General features: G+C 38.9%; 1 protein-coding gene across 1 annotated transcript in view; it reads right to left on the minus strand.

Annotated features, from left to right (window-relative positions):
* Positions 1-23,766, minus strand: part of ACSM3 (acyl-CoA synthetase medium chain family member 3) — a 52,503-nt gene that overhangs the window by 3,971 nt on the left and 24,766 nt on the right. The window contains exons 3-9 of the mRNA XM_052660623.1: positions 20,389-20,596; positions 17,497-17,640; positions 13,735-13,891; positions 13,170-13,249; positions 11,624-11,747; positions 10,419-10,499; positions 462-563 (exon numbers count right to left, since the gene is read on the minus strand). Of these exons, the coding sequence (XP_052516583.1) occupies positions 462-563; positions 10,419-10,499; positions 11,624-11,747; positions 13,170-13,249; positions 13,735-13,891; positions 17,497-17,640; positions 20,389-20,596 (896 nt within the window). The remainder of the gene's footprint in view (positions 1-461; positions 564-10,418; positions 10,500-11,623; positions 11,748-13,169; positions 13,250-13,734; positions 13,892-17,496; positions 17,641-20,388; positions 20,597-23,766) is intronic.

A 23,766-nucleotide genomic window follows, 5' to 3' on the forward strand; every position in this document is an offset into this window, starting at 1 on the left:
TGTATACTGTAATTAGAAATGAAAGTATGTTTGCAAACAGGAGCTTGGGAGGCCTCTAATAAAAGATATTTACTTCAGTTCACTGCCTCATTCCTTGTTTCTCTCACTCTTTCCATGAAGAGAGACCACTAATCAGATTTCAGGAAAATTATTGCGTGCTGATTTACAGTGGAGTGGATTAATGATGTTAAGAGGGCAGTCTTCTTTCTAGGGCCCCCTCCCTTTTACCTTCATGGGCTTGGAGCAGTGATCTAGCCTGTGGGGACCAGCGTGCCCTTCTTTAATAAGCATGTGGGTGTTTCTTCAGTTCCCTGTCCAAGCGATTACTGTTCAGGACAACGAATCTCTCAAGAAAAGGCCAAATACCTATCCTAGTTGTATTTTGTGGCAAATAGGGATAATTACCAGGCAATTCTGAGAAATAATTAGGAAATGAGATGCTATTTAGTAATGTCTCTTACTATATAATGGGTAAAAAGGCCAAGTGGTCGGTTAGGTCGAACTCGAATGCCAATATCTCCTTCTTTTCCAGGTGGTAGAACATTGCCATTTACATCTAAAATCTAGGATGAAACAGAGTAATTTATTTAAGGAAATTTTTATTTAACGCCACATCTGAAATATTTGCACTGCAGTTTTTTTTTGGGGGGGGGGTTGCTATTTAAGAATGCAGACTTCAGAAAAATTTTAAGTTTAAAAAATTAAGCAAAATTAAAATTAAAAACTTTAAGTTCCTAAGAGAAATACAGTTATTTAAATTCTTATTGTAAATTATATTGTAAAATACAGGTTAGCAAAATGTGAAAGAATAAAATTTTTCCTTAATTCTGTCATCCAGCAATAATCACATTCTAGTAATATCCTTTGAGATGATATAGACAGAAAAATAGTGTTTTGCAACCTGCTTTTATCATTTGTGATATATCTTATTGTCTTTTTCTTTCATAAGTATTTCATTACTGGTTTTCCAACTTTGTGAAACAAACAAAATCTTACCTCAGAAGCCAAATGTGAGTTATCAGGAAAAGGGAACTGTTTTGTGGCTGAGACAGTGGTAGGTAAGCTGAAGCCTTGCTCTCTTATCCTCTCATGTTCTCTGAAGTACCTAATAGTAGCTGGCATTTATTAAGCACTTACCACATCCTAAATAATAAATGTTAATGCTCTATTTCGCATATGCTATCTTCTTTGGTCCTTACAACAACCCTATCTGGTTAGGAGTATTATGCTCATTTTACGTATAAGGAAACAGAGGCACAGAGAGTGCAATGCCAGAGTGCATGCTTGAGGTGAAATTCAAATCTTAGCAATCATACTGTAGAACCTGTGCTTTTCATCATTATACTTCTCTGTGTAATCTTTCCAGAGAGTTAAATTCATTTTCTAAAAATATAACAAGCATTTCTCAGATTGCTTGCTTACCTATTCTGCTCTTTTAGCTGTCTCTAAATATGAAAACTCCACACTGCTTTTATATACACCCTTCAAATCTGAGATATAGTTTGTTAGCAAAGGATATTTTTATCTGGCCCTTTCCAGAACAAAAAGGGCTTATGTCCCCAATAGGAAACTGAAAAGGCAAAGGAATTCTAAATGTAAGAACTTATTTTTAAATTTTTGCAAATAAAAAAGTGTAAATTCCCACCGAGTCATCTAATATTTGGCCACAGCTAATAGAAAAGAGAAATGTTAAGAGTTCTGATTACTTTACACAGACTACTATTTAGTAGATAGGAACACAGATAAAATATTCTGTCTCTGGGGAGAATCACATACCTCCCTGTTCAAGGGGTCTTAGAATGTTTAAATATGAAAATTATGAGCTTTGATCTTTGAAATTGCAAACGTCTGACATCCAGCTAGTTAGAGTACATGCTCAGATTTTAGAATATCACTAAAGATGCTCCTAGGTAAGTAAGGAGGGGCACAATAACAAAAGCCCATGGGAAAGAGTTAAAAAGGAAGGTGGCCACATGAGACAAATGCATATCAAAACTACAGTCTCACACCTATTAGGATCAGTTCAGTTCAGTTCAGTCGCTCAGTCGTCTCTGACTTTTTTGCGACCCCGTGAATCGCAGCACGCCAGGTCTCCCTGTCCATCACCAACTCCCGGACTTCACTCAGATTCACGTCCATCGAGTCAGTGATGCCATCCAGCCATCTCATCCTCAGTTGTCCCCTTTTTCTCATGCCCCCAATCCCTCCCAGCATCAGAGTCTTTTCCAATGAGTCAACTCTTCGCACGAGGTGGCCAAAGTACTGGAGTTTCAGCTTTAGCATCATTCCTTCCAAAGAAATCCCAGGGCTGATCTCCTTCAGAATGGACTGGTTGGATCTCCTTGCAGCCCAAGGGACTCTCAAGAGTCTTCTCCAACACCACACTTCAAAAGCATCAATTCTTCGGCGCTCAGCCTTCTTCACAGTCCAACTCTCACATCCATACATGACTACTGGAAAAAACATAGCCTTGACTAGACAGACCTTAGTCGGCAAAGTAATGTCTCTGCTTTTGAATATGCTATCTAGGTTGGTCATAACGTTTCTTCCAAGGAGTAAGCGTCTTTTAATTTCATGGCTGCAGTCACCATCTGCAGTGATTTTGGAGCCCCCCAAAATAAAGTGTGACACTGTTTCCACTGTTTCCCCATCTATTTCCCATGAATGGCTACTATCAAAAAAAACAAAGTAATAAGTGTTCGTAAAGATGTTTGTGCACTATTGGTGGGAATGCAAAATGGTACAGCCACTGTGGAAAACAGTAGGGCAGTTTCTCAAAAAATTAAAATTACCACGTGTACAAGTGACTTACTTTGTTGTATACCTGTTGTATACCTTTGTTGTGTGTTAACATTATAAATCAGCTATACTCCAATAAAAAAATTTAAAAATAAAATTACCGTATAATCCAGCAACTTTACTTCTAGGTATCTACTCAAAAGCATAAAAAATGGTTTCAAAGAGTTCCTGGTTTACCGTGTTTATCATAACATTATTCACAATGGTTAAAGTGTGGAAGCAACCCAAGCACTCATCAGTAAACAAATGAACAAGCATAATGTGGTACATATATGCAATGGAACATTATTCAACCTTCAAAGGAAGGAAATCCCGACACATGCTACAACATGGATGAACTTTTGAGGACATTATGTTAAATGTAGTAAGCTGATTACAAAAAATGACTACTGTATGTATTATATATAGTATACTTATATATAGTATACTGTAGCATTATATATAGTATACTTATATATAGTATACTGTATGTATTATATATAGTACTTAAAGTAGTTAAAATCATAGAGGCAGAAAGTAGAATGGTGATTGTGAGGGTCAGGTGGGAAGAGGAATTGAGTTATTGTTCAGTATATAGAGAGTTTTAGTTTTCCAAGATGAAAAGAGTTATGGAGATGGATAGTGGTGACAGCTGCACAACATTATTTAATATGGTATTATTTAATACCATTGAATGATTCACTTAAAAATGGTCAAACTAATAAATTTTAAGTTACATGTTTTTTACCACAATAAAAAAGATGTGGATAAATAAATGAAGGCAGAGATGCTGTTGCACTGTCCTCTCGCCCACACAAGTTTTCATTCAAAGACAGTTGCTCTAATAAATCACTGGGCTTGAATGAATGGGGAACTGGTGGTACATTGCAGTTGGGATAGCTATGAATACAGCTATGCCTGTGAGACCCTGATAGCCATGTATGTTGGGGGTTGTCGTCAAGAGAAAACATCTGTGTGAAATGCCAACTTGATTACTTGTATTGCAGATAATGCTTAATATATATTTCTCTAACTTAAGGCAGCCTATTAATATTAACCAATGAACTATTAAGTCTTTCTACTGAATATAACTAGTGCTGCTCTACCATCCCTTCTTAGAAAAGCTTTTCAAAGGAAACAAATTCAAGGGAGAGGTGAATAATAACAATAATAGCACCTATCTTTTGCTTTTTATTATTATTATTATTTTATTTTTAATTGGAGGATAATTGCTTTACAATGTTGCATTGGTTTCTGCCATACAGCAACCCAAATAAGTCATAACTATAACTATCCCTCCTAGAGCCTCCTTCCCACCCCTCTATGTTATCATGGAGTGCCAAGCTGGGCTTTCTGTGTTGTATATTAATAGCAGCTTCCCACTGCCTATCTGTTTTATACCTGGTAGTGTATATATGTCAATGCTATTCTCTCAATTTGTCCTACCTTTTCCTTCCCCATTGTGTCCACAAGTCTGTTCTTTACTTCTACATCCCTATTCCTGCCCTGCAAATAGGTTCATCAGTACCATCTTTTCAAAATTCAGTATATATGTGTTAATAAATAATAGTTGTTTTTCTCTTTCTGACTTAACTTCACTCTGTGTAACAGGCTCTAGTTTCATCTACCTGACCACCACTGACTCAGATTCATTCCTTTTTATGGCTGAGTAATATTCTATTGTATATATGTACCACAGTTTCTTTATCCATTCATCTGTTGATGGGCATCTACTGTGCTTCCATGTTCTAGCTATTGTAAATAGTGCTGCTATGAACTTTGGGGAACATGTGTCTTTTTCAATTATGATTTTCTTTTTCATATGATTTATATGCCCAGTAGTGGGATTACTGGGTCATGTAGTAGTTTTATTCCTAGTTTTTAAAGGAATCTCTATACTGTTCTCCACAGTGGTTGTATCAACGTTTGATCCTACCGACACTGCCAGAGGATTCCCTTTTCTCCACATCCTCTCTAGCATTTATTGTTGGTAGATTTTTCAATGCTGGCCATTTTGATCATTGTGAGGTGATACTCATCGTTTTTTTGATTTCCATTTCTCAAATAATGAGCAGTTTTGAGCATCTTTTCATGTGTTTGTTGGCCATGTGTCTTTGGAGAAAGGTCTGTTTAGATCTTCTGCCCATTTTTGATTAGTTTATTTGTTTTTCTGATATTGAAATGCATGAGCTGCTTATATATTTTAGAGATTAATCCTTTGTCAGTTGTTTCATTTGCAGTTATTTTCTCTCATTCTAAGGGTTGTCTTTCCATCTTGTTTATAGTTTCCTTTGCTGTGCAAAAGTTTTTAAGTTTAATTAGATCCCATTTGTTTACTTTTGTTCTTTCTATTACTCTAAGAGGTGGGTCAAATAGATGCTGCAATTTATGTCAAAGAGTGTTATGCCTATGTTTTCCCCTATGACTTTTATAGTTTCCGCCCTTACATGTAGGTCTTTAGTCCATTTTTAGTTTATTTTTGTGCATGGTGTTAAGGAAGTGTTCTAATTTCATTATTTTACACATAGTTATCCAGTTTCCCCAGCACCACTTATTGAAGAGGCTGTCTTTTCTCCATTGTATACTCTTGACTCCTTTGTGGATAAGGTACCCATCAGTTCAGTTCAGTTCAGTTCAGTTGCTCAGTCGTATCCGACTCTTTGCGACCCCGTGAATCGCAGCATGCCAGGCCTCCCTGTTCATCACCATCTCCCAGAGTTCACTCAGACTCACGTCTGTCGAGTCAGTGATGCCATCCAGCCATCTCATCCTCGGTCGTCCCCTTCTCCTCCGGCCCCCAATCCCTCCCAGCATCACAGTCTTTTCCAATGAGTCAACTCTTCTCATGAGGTGGCCAAAGTACTGCAGCTTTAGCATCATTCCTTCCAAAGAAATCCCAGGGCTGATCTCCTTCAGAATGGACTGGTTGGATCTCCTTGCAGTCCAAGGGACTCTCAAGAGTCTTCTCCAACACCACACTTCAAAAGCATCAATTCTTTGGCACTCAGCCTTCTTCACAGTTCAACTCTCACATCCATACATGACCACAGGAAAAACCATAGCCTTGACTAGATGGACCTTAGTCAGCAAAGTAATGTCTCTGTTTTTGAATATACTATCTAGGTTGGTCATAACGTTTCTTCCAAGGAGTAAGCGTCTTTTAATTTCATGGCTGCAGTCACCATCTGCAGTGATTTTGGAGCCCAAAAAATAAAGTGTGACACTGTTTCCACTGTTTCCCCATCTATTTCCCATGAAGTGATGGGACCGGATGCCATGATCTTCATTTTCTGAATTGTGAGCTTTAAGCCAACTTTTTCACTCTCCTCTTTCATTTTCATCAAGAGGCTTTTTAGCTCCTCTTCACTTTCTGCATAAGGGTGGTGTCATCTGCATATCTGAGGTTATTGATATTTCTCCTGGCAATCTTGATTCCAGCTTGTGCCTCTTCCAGTCCAGCGTTTCTCATGATGTACTCTGCATATAAGTTAAATAAGCAGGGTGACAATATACAGCCTTGACATACTCCTTTTCCTATTTGGAACCCATAGGTGTGTGCATTTATCTCTGGGCTTTGTATCTTGTTCCATTGGTCTATATTTCTAATAATACCTATCTTATGGATCTTTATTATGTGCCAAGCACTTTTCTATGCTCTTTAGAAATATTATTGCATTAATCCTCACTAGAAACCTATAAAATCTGTCCTTTTATTATTAGAGTTACTAACCATTTTGATTTGCCCATGACTAAGACAGGGGTGTATCCTCAGGACATACTATCAATACTTTCAGGCCTAAAGCTAAATAGTGAAAGTTGCTCAGTTGTGTCTGAGTCTTGCGGCCCATGGACTATATAGTCCTTGGAATTCTCCAAGCCAGGATACTGGAGTTGGTAGCCTTTCCTTTCTCCAGGGGACCTTCCCAAACCAGGGATTGAACCCAGGTCTTCCACATTGCAGGTGGATTCATTACAAGCTGAGCAACCAGGGAAGCCCAAGAATACTGGATCTTGCTGACCCAGGAATCGAATCAAGATTTCTTTCACTGCAGGTGGATTCTTTACCAACTGAGCTATCAGGGAAGCACTGGTCATAGCAAACACCCTCTTTCAACAACAAAAGAGAAGACTCTACAAATGGGTATCACCGGATCGTCAATACTGAATTCAGATTGATTATATTCTTCGTAGCCAAAGATGGAGAAGCTCTATACTGTCAGCAAAAACAAGACCGGGAGCTGACTGTGGCTCAGATCATGAACTCCTTACTGCAAAATTCAGACTTAAATTGCAGGAAGTAGGGAAGACCACTAGACCATTCACATATGACCTAAATCAAACCCCTTACGATTATACAGTGGAATTGGCAAATAGATTCAAGGGATTAGATCTGATAGACAGAGTACCTGAAGAACTATGGACAGAAGTCCATGACATTGTACAGGAGGTAGTGATCAAGACCATCCCCAAGAAAAAGAAATGCAAAAAGGCAAAATGGCTGTCTGAGGCCATAAAATAGCTGAGAAAATAAGAGGAGAAAAAGGAAAGATATACCCATTTGAATGCAGAGTTCCGAAGAATAGCAAGGAGAGATAAGAAATCCTTCCTCAGTGATCAATGCAAAGAAATAGAGGAAAACAATAAAATGGGAAAGACTAGAGATCTCTTCAAGAAAATTAGAGATACCAATGGAATATTTCATGCAAAGATGGGCACAATAAAGTACAGAAACACTATGGACCTAACAAAAGCAGAAGATATTAAGAAGAGGTGGCAAGAATACACAGAAGAACTGTACAAAAAAGATCTTCACGACCAAGATAATCACGATGGTGTGATCACTCACCTAGAGCCAGACATCCTGGAATGTGAAGTCAAGTGGGCTTTAGGAAGCATCACTGCAAGCAAAGCTAGTGGAGGTGATGGAATTCCAGTTGAGCTATTTCAAATCCTGAAAGATGATGCTATGAAAGTGCTGCACTCATTATGCCAGCAAATTTGGAAAACTCAGCAGTGGCCACAGGACTGGAAAAGCTCAGTTTTCATTCCAATCCCAAAGAAGGGCAATGCCAAAGAATGTTCAGACTACCAGAAAATTATACTCATCTCATACACTAGCAAAGTAATGCTCAAAATTCTCCAAGCCAGGCTTCAACAGTACGTGAACTGTGAACTTCCAGATGTTCAAGCTGGATTTAGAAAGGCCAGAGGAACCACAGACCAAATTGCCAATATCCGATGGATCATAGAAAAAGCAAGGGATTTCCTGAAAAACATCCACTTCTGCTTTATTGATCCATCCAAAGCCTTTGACCGTGTAGATCACAACAAACTGTGGAATTAAAGAGATCGGAATACCAGACCACCTTACCTGCCTCCTGAGAAATCTGTATGCAGGTCGAGAAGCAACAGTTAGAACTGGACATGGAACAACAGACTGCTTCCAAATTGGGAAAGAAGTACATCAAGGCTGTATATTGTCACCCTGCTTATTTAACTTATATGCAGAGTGCATCATGTCAAATGCTGGGCTGGATGAAGCACAAGCTGGGATCAACATTGCTGGAAGAAATATCAGTAAGCTCAGATACACAGAGGATACCACCCTTATGGCAGAAAATGAAGAGGAACTAAACAGACTCTTGATGAAAGTGAAAGAGGAGAGTGAAAAAGCTGGCTTAAAACTCACCATTCAGAAAATTAATATCATGGCATCTGGTCCCATCTCTTCATGGCAAATAGAAGGGGAAACAATGGAAACAGTGACAGACTTTATTTTCTTAGGCTCCAAAATCACTGCAGATGGTGACTGCAGCCATGAAATCAAAAGATGCTTGGTCCTTGGAAGAAAACCTATGACCAACCTAGACAGCATATTAAAAAGCAGAGATATTACTTTGCTGACAAAGAAATATCCATCCAGTCAAAGCTATGGTTTTTCCAGTAGTCATGAATGATCCTGAGAGTTGGACTATAAAGAAAGCTGAGCATTGAAGAATTGATGCTTTGGAACTGTGGTGTTGGAGAAGACTCTTGAGAGTCCCTTGGACTACAAGGAGATCAAACTAGTCAATCCTAAAGGAAGACAGTCCTGAATATTCATTGGAAGGACTGATACTGAAGCAGAAACCCCAATACTTTGGACACCTGATTCGAAGAACTGACTCATTTGAAAAGACCCTGATGTTGGGAAAGATTGAAGGCAGGAGGAGACCTGGATTTCATCACCGACTTCAGTGGACATGAGTTTGAGCAAGCTCTGGGAGTTGATGATGGACAGGGAAGCCTGGTGTACCACAGTCAATGAAAAAAAAAAGAAAATGAAGTCACTCAGTCGTGTCCGACTCTTTGCGACCCTGTGGACTGTAGCCCACCAGGCTCCTGCATCCGTGGGATTCTCCAGGCAAGAATACTGGAGTGGGTTGCCAATTCCTTCTCCAGGGATCTTCCCAACCCAGGGATCAAACCTGGGTCTCCCACATTGCAGGCAGACAGTTTAACCTCTGAGCCTAGGGTCACAAAAAGTCAGACACGACAGCAATTGAATTGATCTGAAAGCTAAGTAAGTTCCAGTTAAACTGGAACAAGTTGTTCACCTTGGTCCCTGTTTTATATATCAGGAAACAGCTTACCCAGAGATACTCAGTAATGAATAGCAGAGCCGGAATAAAAGCCATCAGGCAATCCTACCTTTAGAAAAGTTTTCATAGCAGAGTTAGAATTACCTGAGGTGCTTGTTTAAAACACCTTAGGATTTTAGGATCCTACCTAAATTTATTGAATCAGACTCTCTAGAGAAGAAGAAGCCTGAGAATTTGTGTTTTTCATATGTACCTATGTGATTCTTTATGATCAGATAAGCTTGGGAAACTGGTCTAATCTACAACTAACCCTCAGTTAAGTTTGATACTGATATCTCTTTAAACTCATCCATTTTGTGTTTTTGTTGGTATTGTTTTATGTATTAATATAAGTTCCGTATTGTTTTATGTGTTAATATAAGTTCCTTTGTCTACACTTAACTTTGGCTGGATTGATCTGAGAACAGTTGTAACTCTGAGCAAAGTACACTAATGAGGTAATAGGATGCCCCCTCCGGATCAAGTGATGAAAACAGTTTCTTGACTTCCAGGAACTGGCCAGGCATGCTGCAGGAAAAGGGAGAACCTGTAACTTCTGTTAAATTGTAGCCTCTTTTGTCCTAGTCACCCCTTTTAGAAGATCTGGAGCTCCCTAACCAGAAGGGGCAACATGATGTTGCAGTCAAGAGTATGGATGTTCCTACCAGATTGCTTAGGATTGAATTCTAGAACTAACAGCTACTAACTATGTAACCTTGGGTGAGTCCTTTAACCTCTCTCAACCTCATCTGTAAAATGGTTCTGATATTGCCATGTCTCTCATAGGTTCCTTCTGGGAATAAATATTTATAAAATGCATAAAATTATTTGGCACGAATAACTGCTTTGGAGAAAAAAAGACAAGCTAATGTTTCTAAACCTTTTCCATCTTTATATGGAGGTTAAGATATCTGGAAGTAGCATAATCATCACGAAAACTAATAGTGTAAGGAAGTAGAAGTGGGGTAGGGGTAAACAGATTGGGTTGTTAAATATTTTCCTGGAAAGGGATATACAAACCTTAACATCAAAAGCAGGAGAAGGTTTTCCCATTGAGCCAGGCTTAATTTTCATTCCCTTAAAATTTCCACAGATTAGTACCTAGTTAAGAATGAAAAAGAGTAAAGTAACATTACAAATAACTTATATCTATTTATCCACTATTCATTCATTCAATAAATATTTATTCAGAGCTTACTATGAACCAGGCTCACATTAAAACATATTTTCTGCTCTCAAGAATTATAGACAGACACTAATACTGTTAAAATATTAAGTAAATTTGTAACTACTAAAACATTCATATTTATGAAAACATTTATACTCATATTCACATGATACTTGTTATACTATTTCTGTTTAATAAATTCATTGATTTTCATTTTTATTTTATTTTTTGTATTTTAATTTTTGACCAGGTACTACTTTCTCATGGTTCATAAATTGAAGCAGTATATAAAGATAATGAAAAATTTATTTCAGTCTTTCCCTTATCTGCCCTATCTTATCCCTCTCTTTCCTACGTAACAATTTTTGTTGTTTCATTTCCTCTAGAATTTCTTCTTATTTCTATGAGCGCTTTAGATAAACCTTTTTAGAGTGTTCTTGTGAAGGAGTTTTCCAGCAAACTTAATATTTCAAGTAACAAGGAGCTCAGCATTTTCTATTTTTTCAGCAAAGCCCTAAGATATTTCCTTATTATACAAAGAGAAATCTTTTTATAGACCTAGTATTTTTGAATTAAAATTTGTTAATGCCCTGGTCCTAGTCAATTACATAGTGGCTTTCCTCAGTGAACGACTATCTAAACAATTGCATCTCTTACAGAGCTCTTTTGTAACCATCTTCCCTCATTTTTTTTTTAAGAAACTGTTTCTTCTAATCACTCCATTCCCTCCCTATCCCTCAATCACAAAGCTACAATAAACAATTTGTTTTTTTTTAATTGAAGGATAATTTCCTTACAGTGTTGTGTTGGTTTCTCCCATACAACAATGCAGATCAGTCATAGTTTATATATATATATATATCTCCCCTCCCTCTTGAACCTCCCTCAACACACACCCCCATTCCACCCCTCTAGGTCATCACAGAGCAGTAGGCTGAGCACCCTGTGTTATATAGCAGCAGCTTCCCACTAGCTATTTTACACATGGTAGCACTTTGGTTTTTATTTATCTGGCTGAATTGAGTTCAGCCGTGTCTTTTCAGTGAAGTCTGTATACCGTTTCAGTCTGTCCATATCCTTCGTAGATATCCAGACCTGTCCTGTTTCTCCATTGTTCAGTCACTTCAGGGTTGATTGGTTCCCCAGCACTTACACAGTGCTTCAAGCTTTTGAACGTATAGCTTCTCAGAAGACAGATAAGGAGTTAAATTTAGGAGGAAAATGGATAAAAATGAAAATTAGGATTATTTCTAGTGAAATTTCAGTACAATATGTTTTAGTTTTTCCCCTAAGTTTCCTTTCTGGTACAAAATAAACCATTTTATCATGAAATGACTCCCAAACACCAAGTTTTGTTTTTTCTTTTTCTCCATTTTATTGGTGGAGGGCGGAGGGTTGGGGGAGGATTGGGGGTGGCGTGACTTTTTGCAGAGAAAGACCATGCCATCCCTAGGGAAGGTACCACAAAATATTATGTTAAATCAGTGATAAAAAGCTTCCAATTGGTTAAATTGACTGTGGAGCATTTATACAATAGAACACTATACAGTTGTTTAAAACAAAATAGAAGGAATGAAGATGCTCCTGGGTTGTACTATCCAATAGAATTTTTTGTTATGACAGAAATTTCTCTACTGAGCTGTCCACTGTTATATCCTCTAGTCCTGTGTGACTATTGAGCACTTGAAACATGACTAGTGTAACCAAGGCACTGAATTTTTTTTCACTGAAATATAATTGACTTATAATGTTATTTACTTTTTGGTTTATAATGTCTTGATTTAATATTTGTACATATGGTGAAATGATTGCACAAGTCTAGTTAACATCTGTTACCCTACATAGTTACAAGACTACTGTCTTAGCAACTTTGAATATGTAATACAGTATTATTAATTATAGTTTGGAACTGAATTTTAATTTAATTAAAATGTAAATAACTATATGCAGCTAATGGTTACCAAATTGGACAGCACCGTTTCAGGATGTATTGTAGGCGAAGAAAAGAAGGGGCAGAACTGTGTGCATATCATGTCTCATTTTAAAAGAGTTGGGAGAGAACATATGCATATTGGCTTGTGCCTGCATAAATCTCAGGGAGAGGGAGAACCAAGGCTGAAGACAAGGTGTGGAGGAAGACTTTTCACTATATATTCTTACATACCTATTGAATTTTATGTCATGTGAATTGTTTCCTACTTAAAAATTAAATAAAATCAATTTAAAAGTAGTGACCAAGTAATACTTTCAAATGGAATCAGTAATAAAGTAAAAGACATTCATTTTCTTTCCTGTTTGCTGGGATAGGGTTTTGAATAAGGGTGACGTGTATTTTCTCAGCTCATGTAACAGACAAAGGATAAACACTGGGCTCAGAGCTATACATGTGGCTGGAACTGTTTTTCCTGTCTCTGCTTGAGGGAACTGGATATAGAAGTTATCATGTACAGAATATAAGCAAGAAGGACGAGGAAGAGAAAAGATTACTAAATACCATACCTACTGATCTGGAGATATGTTTTTAGGCAGAGAGATCTTTTATTTTGTATCTTCCTCTTCCTTTCCTCTCTGCCCATAAGTGCCCATTTACCAACTTTGCTTACCTGGCTTTATCATTCTGTACAAGCATTCTATATGCAGTTGGTGCTGAACAGAAGACTGTGATGGGAAACTTGGAAAGTGTCTGCAATTTAGAAGAAGTGGTCTTACACAATTTTTAATAAGTGCTTAAATACCTATGCTAGACATAATAAAACTTGGAACATTATTTATTCTAATGTAAACACTCTGATGGGCTTGCCTTGTGGCTCAGCTAGTAAAGAATCCGCCTGCAATGCGGGAGACCTGGGTTCGATCCCTGGGTTGGGAAGGTCCCCTGGAGAAGGGAAAGGCTACTCACTCCAATATTCTGGCCTGCAGAATTCCATAGACTGTATAATACAGTGCATGGACTCGCAAAGAGTCAGAATCGAATGAGCGACTTTCACACACACACAAACACTCTCACAGCTTTCCTCTGTATATCTTTTCAGGCTTATTGATTTTCCTTTGTGGAATACCTTAAATAACATTATCTACTCTGATTTCTACAAGTTACTTTATTCACTAGTCCTGTCAGTAATAGTGCTAATTCACTTCTAAATATTGACCTCTTGTGCTCCGCCTTACTTGCAAGATGGAAGTTGGCTCAAACCGTGGCAAATAATGTGCAAATACACATGCTCCCTGGATCCATGGAGAAAAAACACTACTCCATGCAGATTTTGCCCAGCCTGTGTCAGAGGTATTCCACATGACATCCAAAGGGGTCAAATCCAGCCAGAACCTAGGTAAACAAAGAATCAGTTCAGTTTAGTCACCCAGTCATGTCCAACACTTTCCAACCCCATAGCCTGTAGCATGCCAGGCTTCTCTGTCCATCACCAACTCCTGGAGCTTGCTCAAATTCATGTGCATCAAGTCAGTGATTTCATCCGAGCTTTGATTCCTCTGTCATCCCCTTCTCCTCCTGCCCCCAATCTTTCCCAGCATTGGGGTCTTTTCCAGTGATTCAATTCTTCAAATCAGGTGGCCAAAGTATTGGAGTTTCAGCTTCAACATCAGTCCTTCCAATAATATTCAGGACTGTTTTCCTTCAGAATTGACTGGTTTTATCTCTTTGCAGTCCAAAGGACTCTCAAAGAGTCTTCTCCAACTCCACATTTCAAAAGCATTAATTCTTTGGCACTCAGCTTTCTTTATAGTCCAACTCTCACATCCATACATGACTACCAGAAAAACCATAACCTTGACAAGATGGACCTTTGTTGGCAAAGTAATGTCTCTGCTTTTCAATATGCTGTCTGTGTTGGTCATAGCTTATTTCCCAAGGAGCAAGCATCTTTTGATTTCACAGCTACAGTCACCATCTGCAGTGATTTTGGAGCCCAAGAAAATAAAGTCTGTCACTGTTTCCATTGTTTCCCCATCAATTTGCCGTGAAGTGATGGGACCAGATGTCATGATCTTAGTTTTTTGAATGTTGAGCTTTAAGCCAACTTTTTCACTCTCCTCTTTCACTTTCATTAAGAGTCTGTTTGGTTCTTCACTTTCTGCCATAAGGTGGTGTCATCTGTGTATCTGATTTTATTGATATTTCTCCCAACAATCTTGATCTCAGCTTGTGTTTCATCCAGCCCAGCATTTCACATGATGTACTCTTCATTTAAGTTAAATAAGCAGAGTGACAATATACAGCCTTGATGTACTCCTTTCCAAATTGGGAACCAGTCTGTTGTTCCATGTCCAGTTCTAACTGTTGCTTCTTGACCTGCATACAGATTTCTCAGGAGGCAGGTAGGGTGGTCTAGTATTCTGATCTCTTTAAGAATTTTCCACAGTTTGTGGTGATCCATGCGGTCAAAAGCTTTGACATAGTCAATAAAGCAGAAGTATATGTTTTTCTGGAGCTCTCTTGCTTTTTTGATGTTCCAACGGATGGTGGCAATTTGATCTCTTGTTCCTCTGCCTTTTCTAAATCCAGCTTGAACAACTGGAAGTTCTTGATCCACATATTGTTGAAGCTAGGCTTGGAGAATTTTGAGCATTACTCTGCTAGTGTGTGAGATGAGTGCAGTTGTGCAGTAGTTTGAACATTCTTTGACACTGCCTTTCTTTGGGATTGAATGAAAACTGACATTTTCCAGCCCTGTAGCTACTGCTGAGTTTTCCAAATTTGTTGGCCTGTTGAGTGCAGCACTTTCACAGCATCATCTTTCAGGATTTGAAACAGCTCCACTGGAATTCCATCACCTCCACTAGCTTTGTTCGTAGTGATGCTTTCTAAGGCCCACTTGACTTTGCATTCCAGGATGTCTGGCTCTAGATGAGTGATCACTCCATTGTGGTTATCTGAGTCATGAAGATCTTTTTTGTATAGTTCTTCTGTGTATTCTTACCACCTCTTCTTAATATCTTCTGCTTCTGTTAGGTCCATACTATTTCTGTACTTTTGTGCCCATCTTTGCATGAAATGTTCCTTTGGTATCTCTAATTTTCTAGAAGAGATGTCTAGTCTTTCCAATTCTGTTCTTTTCCTCTATTTCTTTGCATTGATCACTGAGGAAGGCTTTCTTATCTCTCCTTGCTATTCCTTGGAACTCTGCGTCCAGATGGGTATATCTTACCTTTTCTTTTTGCCTTTAGCTTCTCTTCTTTTCTCAGCTATTTTTAAGGCCTCCTCAGACAACCATTTTGTCTTTTTGCATTTCTCTTTTTGGGGGATGGTCTTGATCACTGCCTCCTGTACAATGTCATGAACCTCTGTCCGTAGTTCTTCAGGCACTCTGTCTTTCAGATCTAATCCCTTGAATCTATTTGCCAATTCCACTGTATAATCGTAAGGGATTTGATTTAAGTCATATGTAAATGGTCTAGTGGTTTTCCATACTTCCTTCAATTTAAGTCTAAATTTGGCAATAAGGAGTTCATGATCTGAGCCACAGTCAGCTCCCAGTCTTGTTTTTGCTGACTGTATTTTCTGTGCTGTGCTTAGTCATGTCTGAATCTTTGCGACTCCATGGACTGTAGTCTGCCACGCTCTTCTGTCCTTGGGATTCTCCTGACAAGAATACTTGAGTAGGTTGTCACTTCATTCTCCAGGGGATCTTCCTGACCCAGGGATTGAACCCAGGTCTCCCACATTGCAGGTGGATTCTTTGCTGTCTGAGCCACTAACTGTACAAAGAATCAACTTGATACATACAACAAACTGGAATTCTTGAAGAGATGGGACACCAGACCACATTACCTGTCTCTTGAGAAACCTGTATGTAGGTCAAGAAGCAACATTTAGAACTTTATTTGGAACAACTGACTGGTTCAAAATTGGGAAAGGAGCACAACAAGGCTGTATATTGTCACCCTGCTTATTTGCCTTATATGCAGAGTACATCATCGGAAATGCCAGACTGGATGAATCACAAACTGGAATCAAGAATGTCTGGAGAAATATCATCAACCTCAGGTATGTAAATGAAACCACACTAATGGCAGAAAGTGAAGAGGAACTAAAGAACCTCTTGATGAGGATGAAAGAGGAGAGTGAAAAAGCTGGCTTAAAACTCAACATTTAAAAAATTAGGATCATGGCATCCGGTCCCATCACTTAGAAGGGAGAAAAGTGGAAGCAGTGACAGATTTTCTTTTCTTGGGCTCCAAAATCACTGTGGACAGTGACTGCAGCCATGAAATTAAAACACACTTGCTCCTTGGAAGGAAAGCCATTTCAAAGCTAGACAGCACAGTAAAAGAGAAGACATCACTTTGCTGACAAAAGTCTGTATCAAGGCTATTGTTTTTCCAGTAGTCATGTACGGATGTGAGAGCTGGACCATAAGGAATGCAGAGCACCATAGAATTGATGGTTTCAAACTGTGGAGAAGACTCTTGAGAGACTCTTGGACAGCAGGGAGATCAAACCAGTCAATTCTAAAGGAAATCAACCCTGAATATTCATTGGAGGACTTATGCTAAACCTGAAGCTCCAATACTCTGCCCACCTGATACGAAGAGCAGGCTCACTGGAGAACACCCTGATGCTGGGAAAGATTGAAGGCAAAAGGAGAAGAGGGCAGAAGAGGATGAGATGGCTACATAGCATCACCAACTCAATGGACATGAGTCTGAGCAAACTCTGGGAGATAGTGAAGGACAGGGAAGCATGGCGTCCTGCAGTTCGTGGGGTCGCAAAAAGTTGGACACGACTTAGCAACTGAACAACAACAACATATATACATTTAATATATAAATATAAATATATATATATACACACACACACTTGAGATACATATATATAGACAACTATATATATATAGAAACATTTAAAATACAAATAAAGGAATCGTCATTTTTGTAGCATTGACACTTCAAACTACAGTTCTGTGAAAATACCTTCCATTTATAGATAATCCTAAACCAAAACTGCTGTGGGTGTGTCCAGTCATTTTAGGATAACCGCTTGTTCCACTGGTAAAGAAAATGGCCATCATCTCATTGTGTTTTGTCTTCACACAGGTGTGGTTGTCACTGGCATGTCTATGAAGGAAGAATTACAGTGATTGTATACATTAAACACAGTATCATAGACTGTTACCACACAAAAGGATTTACTCAGACCTCTTCATCTCATTGATTAAGCTGCAGGGACTTAGGTTGAATTCCAAGGTAAAAGCCATCTCACTCCATCTTTTAAGGTGCTTTCTGGAAACAAGCTAAACTTTGCCATCAATAGCCCATTTATAACAGGTTGACTTCATAGCTTTTTACTGTGTAATGAAGAGTGAAAGCATTACCAAAAAAAGAATTTTATCATACCTTCTACAGAATGAGTATTCTATGATCTTCTAATCATGTATATGTGAGGTAAAATGTAATTTTTAAAAAATGAGTATGTAAATAGAAGTCATGGGTAATGGTATAAGGCAGGGATCATTAAACTACAGGCCTATGGGCCAAACATGGCCTGTCTTTTGTTTTCCAGATAAAGTTTTATTGCAACACAACTGTGTCCATTCTTTTACATATTGCCTATGACTGCTTTCTACACTATGACAGTTAGTAGGTATGATAGAGACTACATGGCCTGCAAATCCTATATATTTACTATCCATCCCTTTTGTAAAAAACCATTTGCTGACCCCTCAAAAGGATGGTTTTTCTGTTTCCCACAAGAGAGTCTACATAGTTCTGAATATAGTAAGCAAAAAGACTGAAGAGGATCTAAGTATCCACTTAGGGAAGGAAGGGTTTCAGAAAAAGAAAGAAAACATTTTTGTTCCAAAGGATAATTGGGCTTTTATATATGTCATACATCAGGGCAGCTGAGAGGAAGTAAACTCTGTACATTTGAGTGTCTAAGAATCATACAGAATTTTATTAGGAAATATTGAGCTGAAAATGAATGAATCAGAAATATTCAGCTATGAAAACTTTCTATTTTTAAATCCTAACATAGCTAAACCAAATGTTTAGGCTATGATTCTATAATTTTTTTTGTTATTAAGCTAGTACCTATAACTGTGTACTTATCACTTCTATCACAGATATTATTGCTCATGAAACCTAAGGTAGGTTTATTGTACCAATCTCTCAGAAGCAGTAAACCTAGCAGATAGTAGTGTGGGCTTAGAAGCTAGACTCCCTGAGTGTGAAACCCAGTTCTGCCAGATCCTAACATTTGACCTTATTTATCTGTCTAACCAGAGAATCCACCTGCAATGCAGAAGATGTGGGTTTGATCCTTGGGTCAGGAAAAACCTCCGGAGGAGGGAATGGCAACCCCACTCCAGTATTCTTGCCCAGAAAATCCCATCCATAGTGTCGCAGAGAGTTGGATACGACTGAAGTGACTGAACATGAGCATCTGTATATTTAACAGTTCCTACCCCATAGTTTGTTGTGATATTTAAATGAGTTAATATTGAGTTGGCTAAAAAGTTTGTTCGAGGTTTTCCATAATATCTTATTGAAAAAATCTAGTGAACTTTTTGGGCAACCCAATATATCTGAAGTGCAGTTTTTGGCACATAATCAGTGCCATATAAGTGTTAGATATTATACAATTATAACACTATTTTTATTAGAACAGAATTTGGCCTTTGGTAAGAACTCAATAGAGAATCCGCCTTCCAATACAGGAGACACAAGAGACATGGGTTCAATCCCTGGGTTGGGAAGATCCCCTGGAATAGGAAATGGCAATTTCAGTATTCTTCCTTAGAAAATTCCATGAACAGAGGAGCATGGTGGGCTACAGTCCATGGGGTCTCAAAGAGTGGGACACAACTGAACAATGTAGCATGTATGCACACAATAAATGTTAGCTATTTTAGAAGAGTCAGAACAAGTCCCAGTGGGCTACAGTCCATGATATCACAAAGAGTCGGACACAACTTAGCAACTAAACAATGACAAAGAACAAGTCCCTAGTTGCAAACTTGCTCCAAAATCATTGAGTAAAGGTAGGAAGCTCATTCCAGAGAGGGAATTTGCTACCACCCTAAAGCTAAGATAACCAATACTTGACAAAGAGTTCCAAGTGACCCCTAGAAGCACCCCATAGCGGGGCTTGAATATCTGTGTAATAGTTTTATTAATTGCATCTATTAAGTATTCTTCCTACTATAACCTGATAGAAATGTCACTGTCAGCAAGGGAATAATACAGCACCCACAGAAGGATTGATTCTGATTAGTTCCTATGGGAGATGATAATTGCTCTGTGGTTGATGCTGTGATGCACCTCCTAGATCCTGCTGCAGAATTTTAAGACATGCTTCCCTTCATGTGCTAAGATCCCTCTTTAGATATTACCTTGGCTGAAGATAGTTGCCTTGCTCAAGGTCTTGCCTCCTTCTAAAGACAGTTTGTATCCAGTTACTGATTAGCATTGGATCTCTTGCTTTAGCTGGACATAGCTTTGAAGGGCTATCCAAACTACAGTGATCTCTGTAGGTTGACTGATGGCTTTTTTGAAGTACATGGATGATAAATTTCAACTGCTGCCCAATCCCACATTGTTCCCTTTCCTTCACAGGTATTGGTCCTAAGGTAACTTCTTAATAAACTTACACAACTAATGTCTGTCTTACAGTGTGCTTCCTTGAGATCCCAACCTATGAAAAACACCACCAGTTCCTTGCCTCAGAGCTTTGCACTATAATCACCAGTTGTTCCCTTTGTCTATTATTTTAATTTTCATTTTTCTGGTTAATCCAGGCTGACTATCTTATCAATGTTGTGTTTCTTTTTGGAAAGCTGTTCTACAACAATTATGGTTACTCACTTCATCATCTCCTTTAAGTTCTCCCAACCCTCTCTGGGGCTCTGAGACACAATTAGTTTGGAGTGCAGATTTTCACATTTAGATGCAACAGCATCAACTGCTGGAGCTAAAACTTCATTGGTAATAATGCACTTTGCTTTTGAAGATTGTAGTCGGTAGAGGATGTCTTTTTGGGTCATCTGAGTGGTTCCTGGAATTAGAACTGTCCCTAAAAGAGAAGAAAATAAAGTATTTAGAAAGGATTTCCTTCATCATGTTAATTAAGGTAGTATAGATAACCCATGTATATTCAGTGTTTCTCAGGGTGAGTTAGTTGATTTTCCAGGCAGGATATCTACTTGTCTTCCTTTCATTACTATATTTTTGCCTTTAAAGGAATCTCAAAGTCTAGGACCCTTTTGATCTAACATGAAAGGATGTTAAATCCTGGATAATTATTTTCTATCTGGAGACCATTCATAACATTTAACTTGAAGAGGGTTTTGAATTGAAAAATAATAAAGGTGAAGGTGAAGTCGCTCAGTCGTGTCCGACTCTTTGCGACCCTGTGGACTGTAACCTACTAGGCTTCTCCGTCCATGGGATTCTCCAGGCAAGAATACTGGAGTGGATTGCCATTTCCTTCTCCAGGGGAATCTTCCCGACCCAGGGATCAAACCCAGGTCTCCCGCATTGGAAGCAGATGCTTTAACCTCTGATTTATTGAGTACTTTGAGTGTCAGGTGCTGTGTAAGTGTTTGCATATTTTAACATTTAATCTCTACCTAAAACACAAATGTTATTGTTAACTAGAAAATACACAACATAAAAGTTGAGAATTATGTTTTATTGGGACGACTTTCTGAGGGCTTTCTCGGATAGCTCTGAGGGACTGCTCTGAAGGGTGAAGGGAGAAGCCAGAATATACAGGGGGTTTTGCAACAAAAGCCACATAGTTGGAACATCAAAAGATTACTGTTAATTAAAAGCCAGACATGGCAAGTTAATCAATTTAGTGCTTTTCTATGTACCGGAAGATGTAAGAGTCTAGGCTCACTGATCTCATTCCTTTGATATGCACCTTAACTCAGTTCAGTTCAGTCGCTCAGTCGTGTCCGACTCTGCGACCCCATGAATCGCAGCATGCCAGGCCTCCCTGTTCATCACCATCTCCCGGAGTTCACTCAGACTCATGTCCATCGAGTCCGTGATGCCATCCAGCCATCTCATCCTTGGTCGTCCCTTTCTCCTACTGCCCCCAATCCCTCCCAGCATCAGAGTCTTTTCCAGTGAGTCAACTCTTCGCACGAGGTGGCCAAAGTACTGGAGTTTCAGCTTCAGCATCATTCCCTCCAAAGAAATCCCAGGGTTGATCTCCTTCAGAATGGACTGGTTGGATCTCCTTGCAGTCCAAGGGACTCTCAAGAGTCTTCTCCAACACCACAGTTCAAAAGCATTAATTTAACTATCTAGGGCTAATCTGTTCTTTCTCAACCTGAGTTCCCTCAGGGCTCATCACTGGAGGCAGCTGTAGTAGCTGATGGCTTGATGGCCATAACATCCTTTGTTTGCTGATATGGCAGGCAGCATTCTTAGTCCACCCTATAAATAATTTGCCTGAATCACTGAAGTAGCAGGGGCAGTGCATGGACTGAACACTGCACCCTGACTTAAACTGTAATTGAACCACCTTGGTTCAGTGCATCTTTTGTTGTTGTTCTGTTGCTAAGTCGTGTCCAACTCTTTGTGACCCCATAAACTGCAGCACACCAGGGTTTTCTGTCCATCACTATCTCCCTGAAATTGCTCAAATGTTATGTCCGCTGAGTCAGTGATGCCATCCAACTTCTCATCCTCTGTCTCCCCCTTCTTCTCTTGTCCTCATTTTTATCCAGCATCACGGTCTTTTCCAGAGAGTCAGCTCTTCGCATCAGGTGGCCAAAGGGCCTCTTAAAACATACATTAATTTTATACCTTCTTTCCAAAGAGAAGGATTGAGGCATTCATCTTTTCTGTGCTTCTAGTCCCATCTGCTATAAACTATACTGTAAGGTACAGTAAAGTACAGTGCAGTGGTCAAGAGTGTGTCCTTTAAGATACTCTTAAAGCTTGGTCTTGAACAAGACTACTTCACCTCTGAGAGTCTCAGATTCTGCATCTGTAGAATGGGGATTATAATAACACTACCTTCTTTATAGGATTATTAAGGATTAAATGAGTTAAATTTTTTAATGAGGTAAATTGGAAGTGGTCAAACAGGAGATGGCAAGAGCGAACGTCCACATTTTAGGAATCACTGAACTAAAATGGACTGGAATGGGTGAATTTAATTCATAGGACCATTATATCTACTACTGTGGGCAAGAATCTCTTAGAAGAAATGGAGTAGCCCTCAGAGTCACCAAAAGAGTCTGAAACGCAGAGCTTGGGTGCAATCTCAAAAACGACAGATGATCTCTGTTTGTTTCCCAGGCAAACCATTCAATATCACAGTAATCCAAGTCTGTTCCCCAAACACTAATGCCAAAGAAGCTGAAGCTGAATGCTTCTGTGAAGACCTACAAGAACTTCTAGAACTAACACCAAAAAAAAAGATGCCATTTCATCAATGGGGACTAGAATGCAAAAGTAGGAAGTCAAGAGATACCTGGAGTAACAGAAAAGTTTGGCCTAGGAGAACAGAATGAAGCAGGGCAAAGGCTAACAGTTTTGCCAAGACAATGCACTGGTCATAGCGAACACCTTCTTCCAACAACACAAGAAACGACTCTACACACGGACTTCACCAGATGGTCGATACCAACATCAGATTGATTATATTCTTTGCAGCCAAAGATGGAGAATTTCTATACAGTCAACAAAAACAAGACCAGAAGCTGACTGTGGCTCAGAGCATGAACTCCTTATTGCAAAATTCAGACTTAAATTCAGGAAGAAGGGAAAAACACTGCACCATTCACATATGTTGTTGCTAAGTTCATTCACATATGACCTAAGTCAAATCCCTTAGCAATTCTACAGTGGAAGTGACAAATCAGTTCAGTGGATTAGATCTGATAGAGTGCCTGAAGAACTATGGACGGAGGTATGTGACATTGTACAGGAGGCAGTGATCAAGACCATTCCCAAGAAAAAGAAATGTAAAAAGGCAAAATGGTTATCTGAGGAGGCCTTACAAGTAGCTGAGAAAAGAAGAGAAGCTAAAGGCAAAAAGAAAAGGAAACTAAAACTCATTTGAATACAGAGTTCCAAAGAATAGGAAGGAGAGATAAGAAAGCCTTCCTCGGTGATCAATGCAAAGAAACAGAAGAAAACAATAGAATGGGAAAGACTAGAGATCTCTGCAAGAAAATTAGAGATACCAAAGGAACATTTCATGCAAAGATGGGCATAAAAGTA

Source organism: Budorcas taxicolor, chromosome 2, assembly GCF_023091745.1.
Source record: "Budorcas taxicolor isolate Tak-1 chromosome 2, Takin1.1, whole genome shotgun sequence".
NCBI classification, from domain to species: Eukaryota; Metazoa; Chordata; class Mammalia; order Artiodactyla; family Bovidae; genus Budorcas; species Budorcas taxicolor.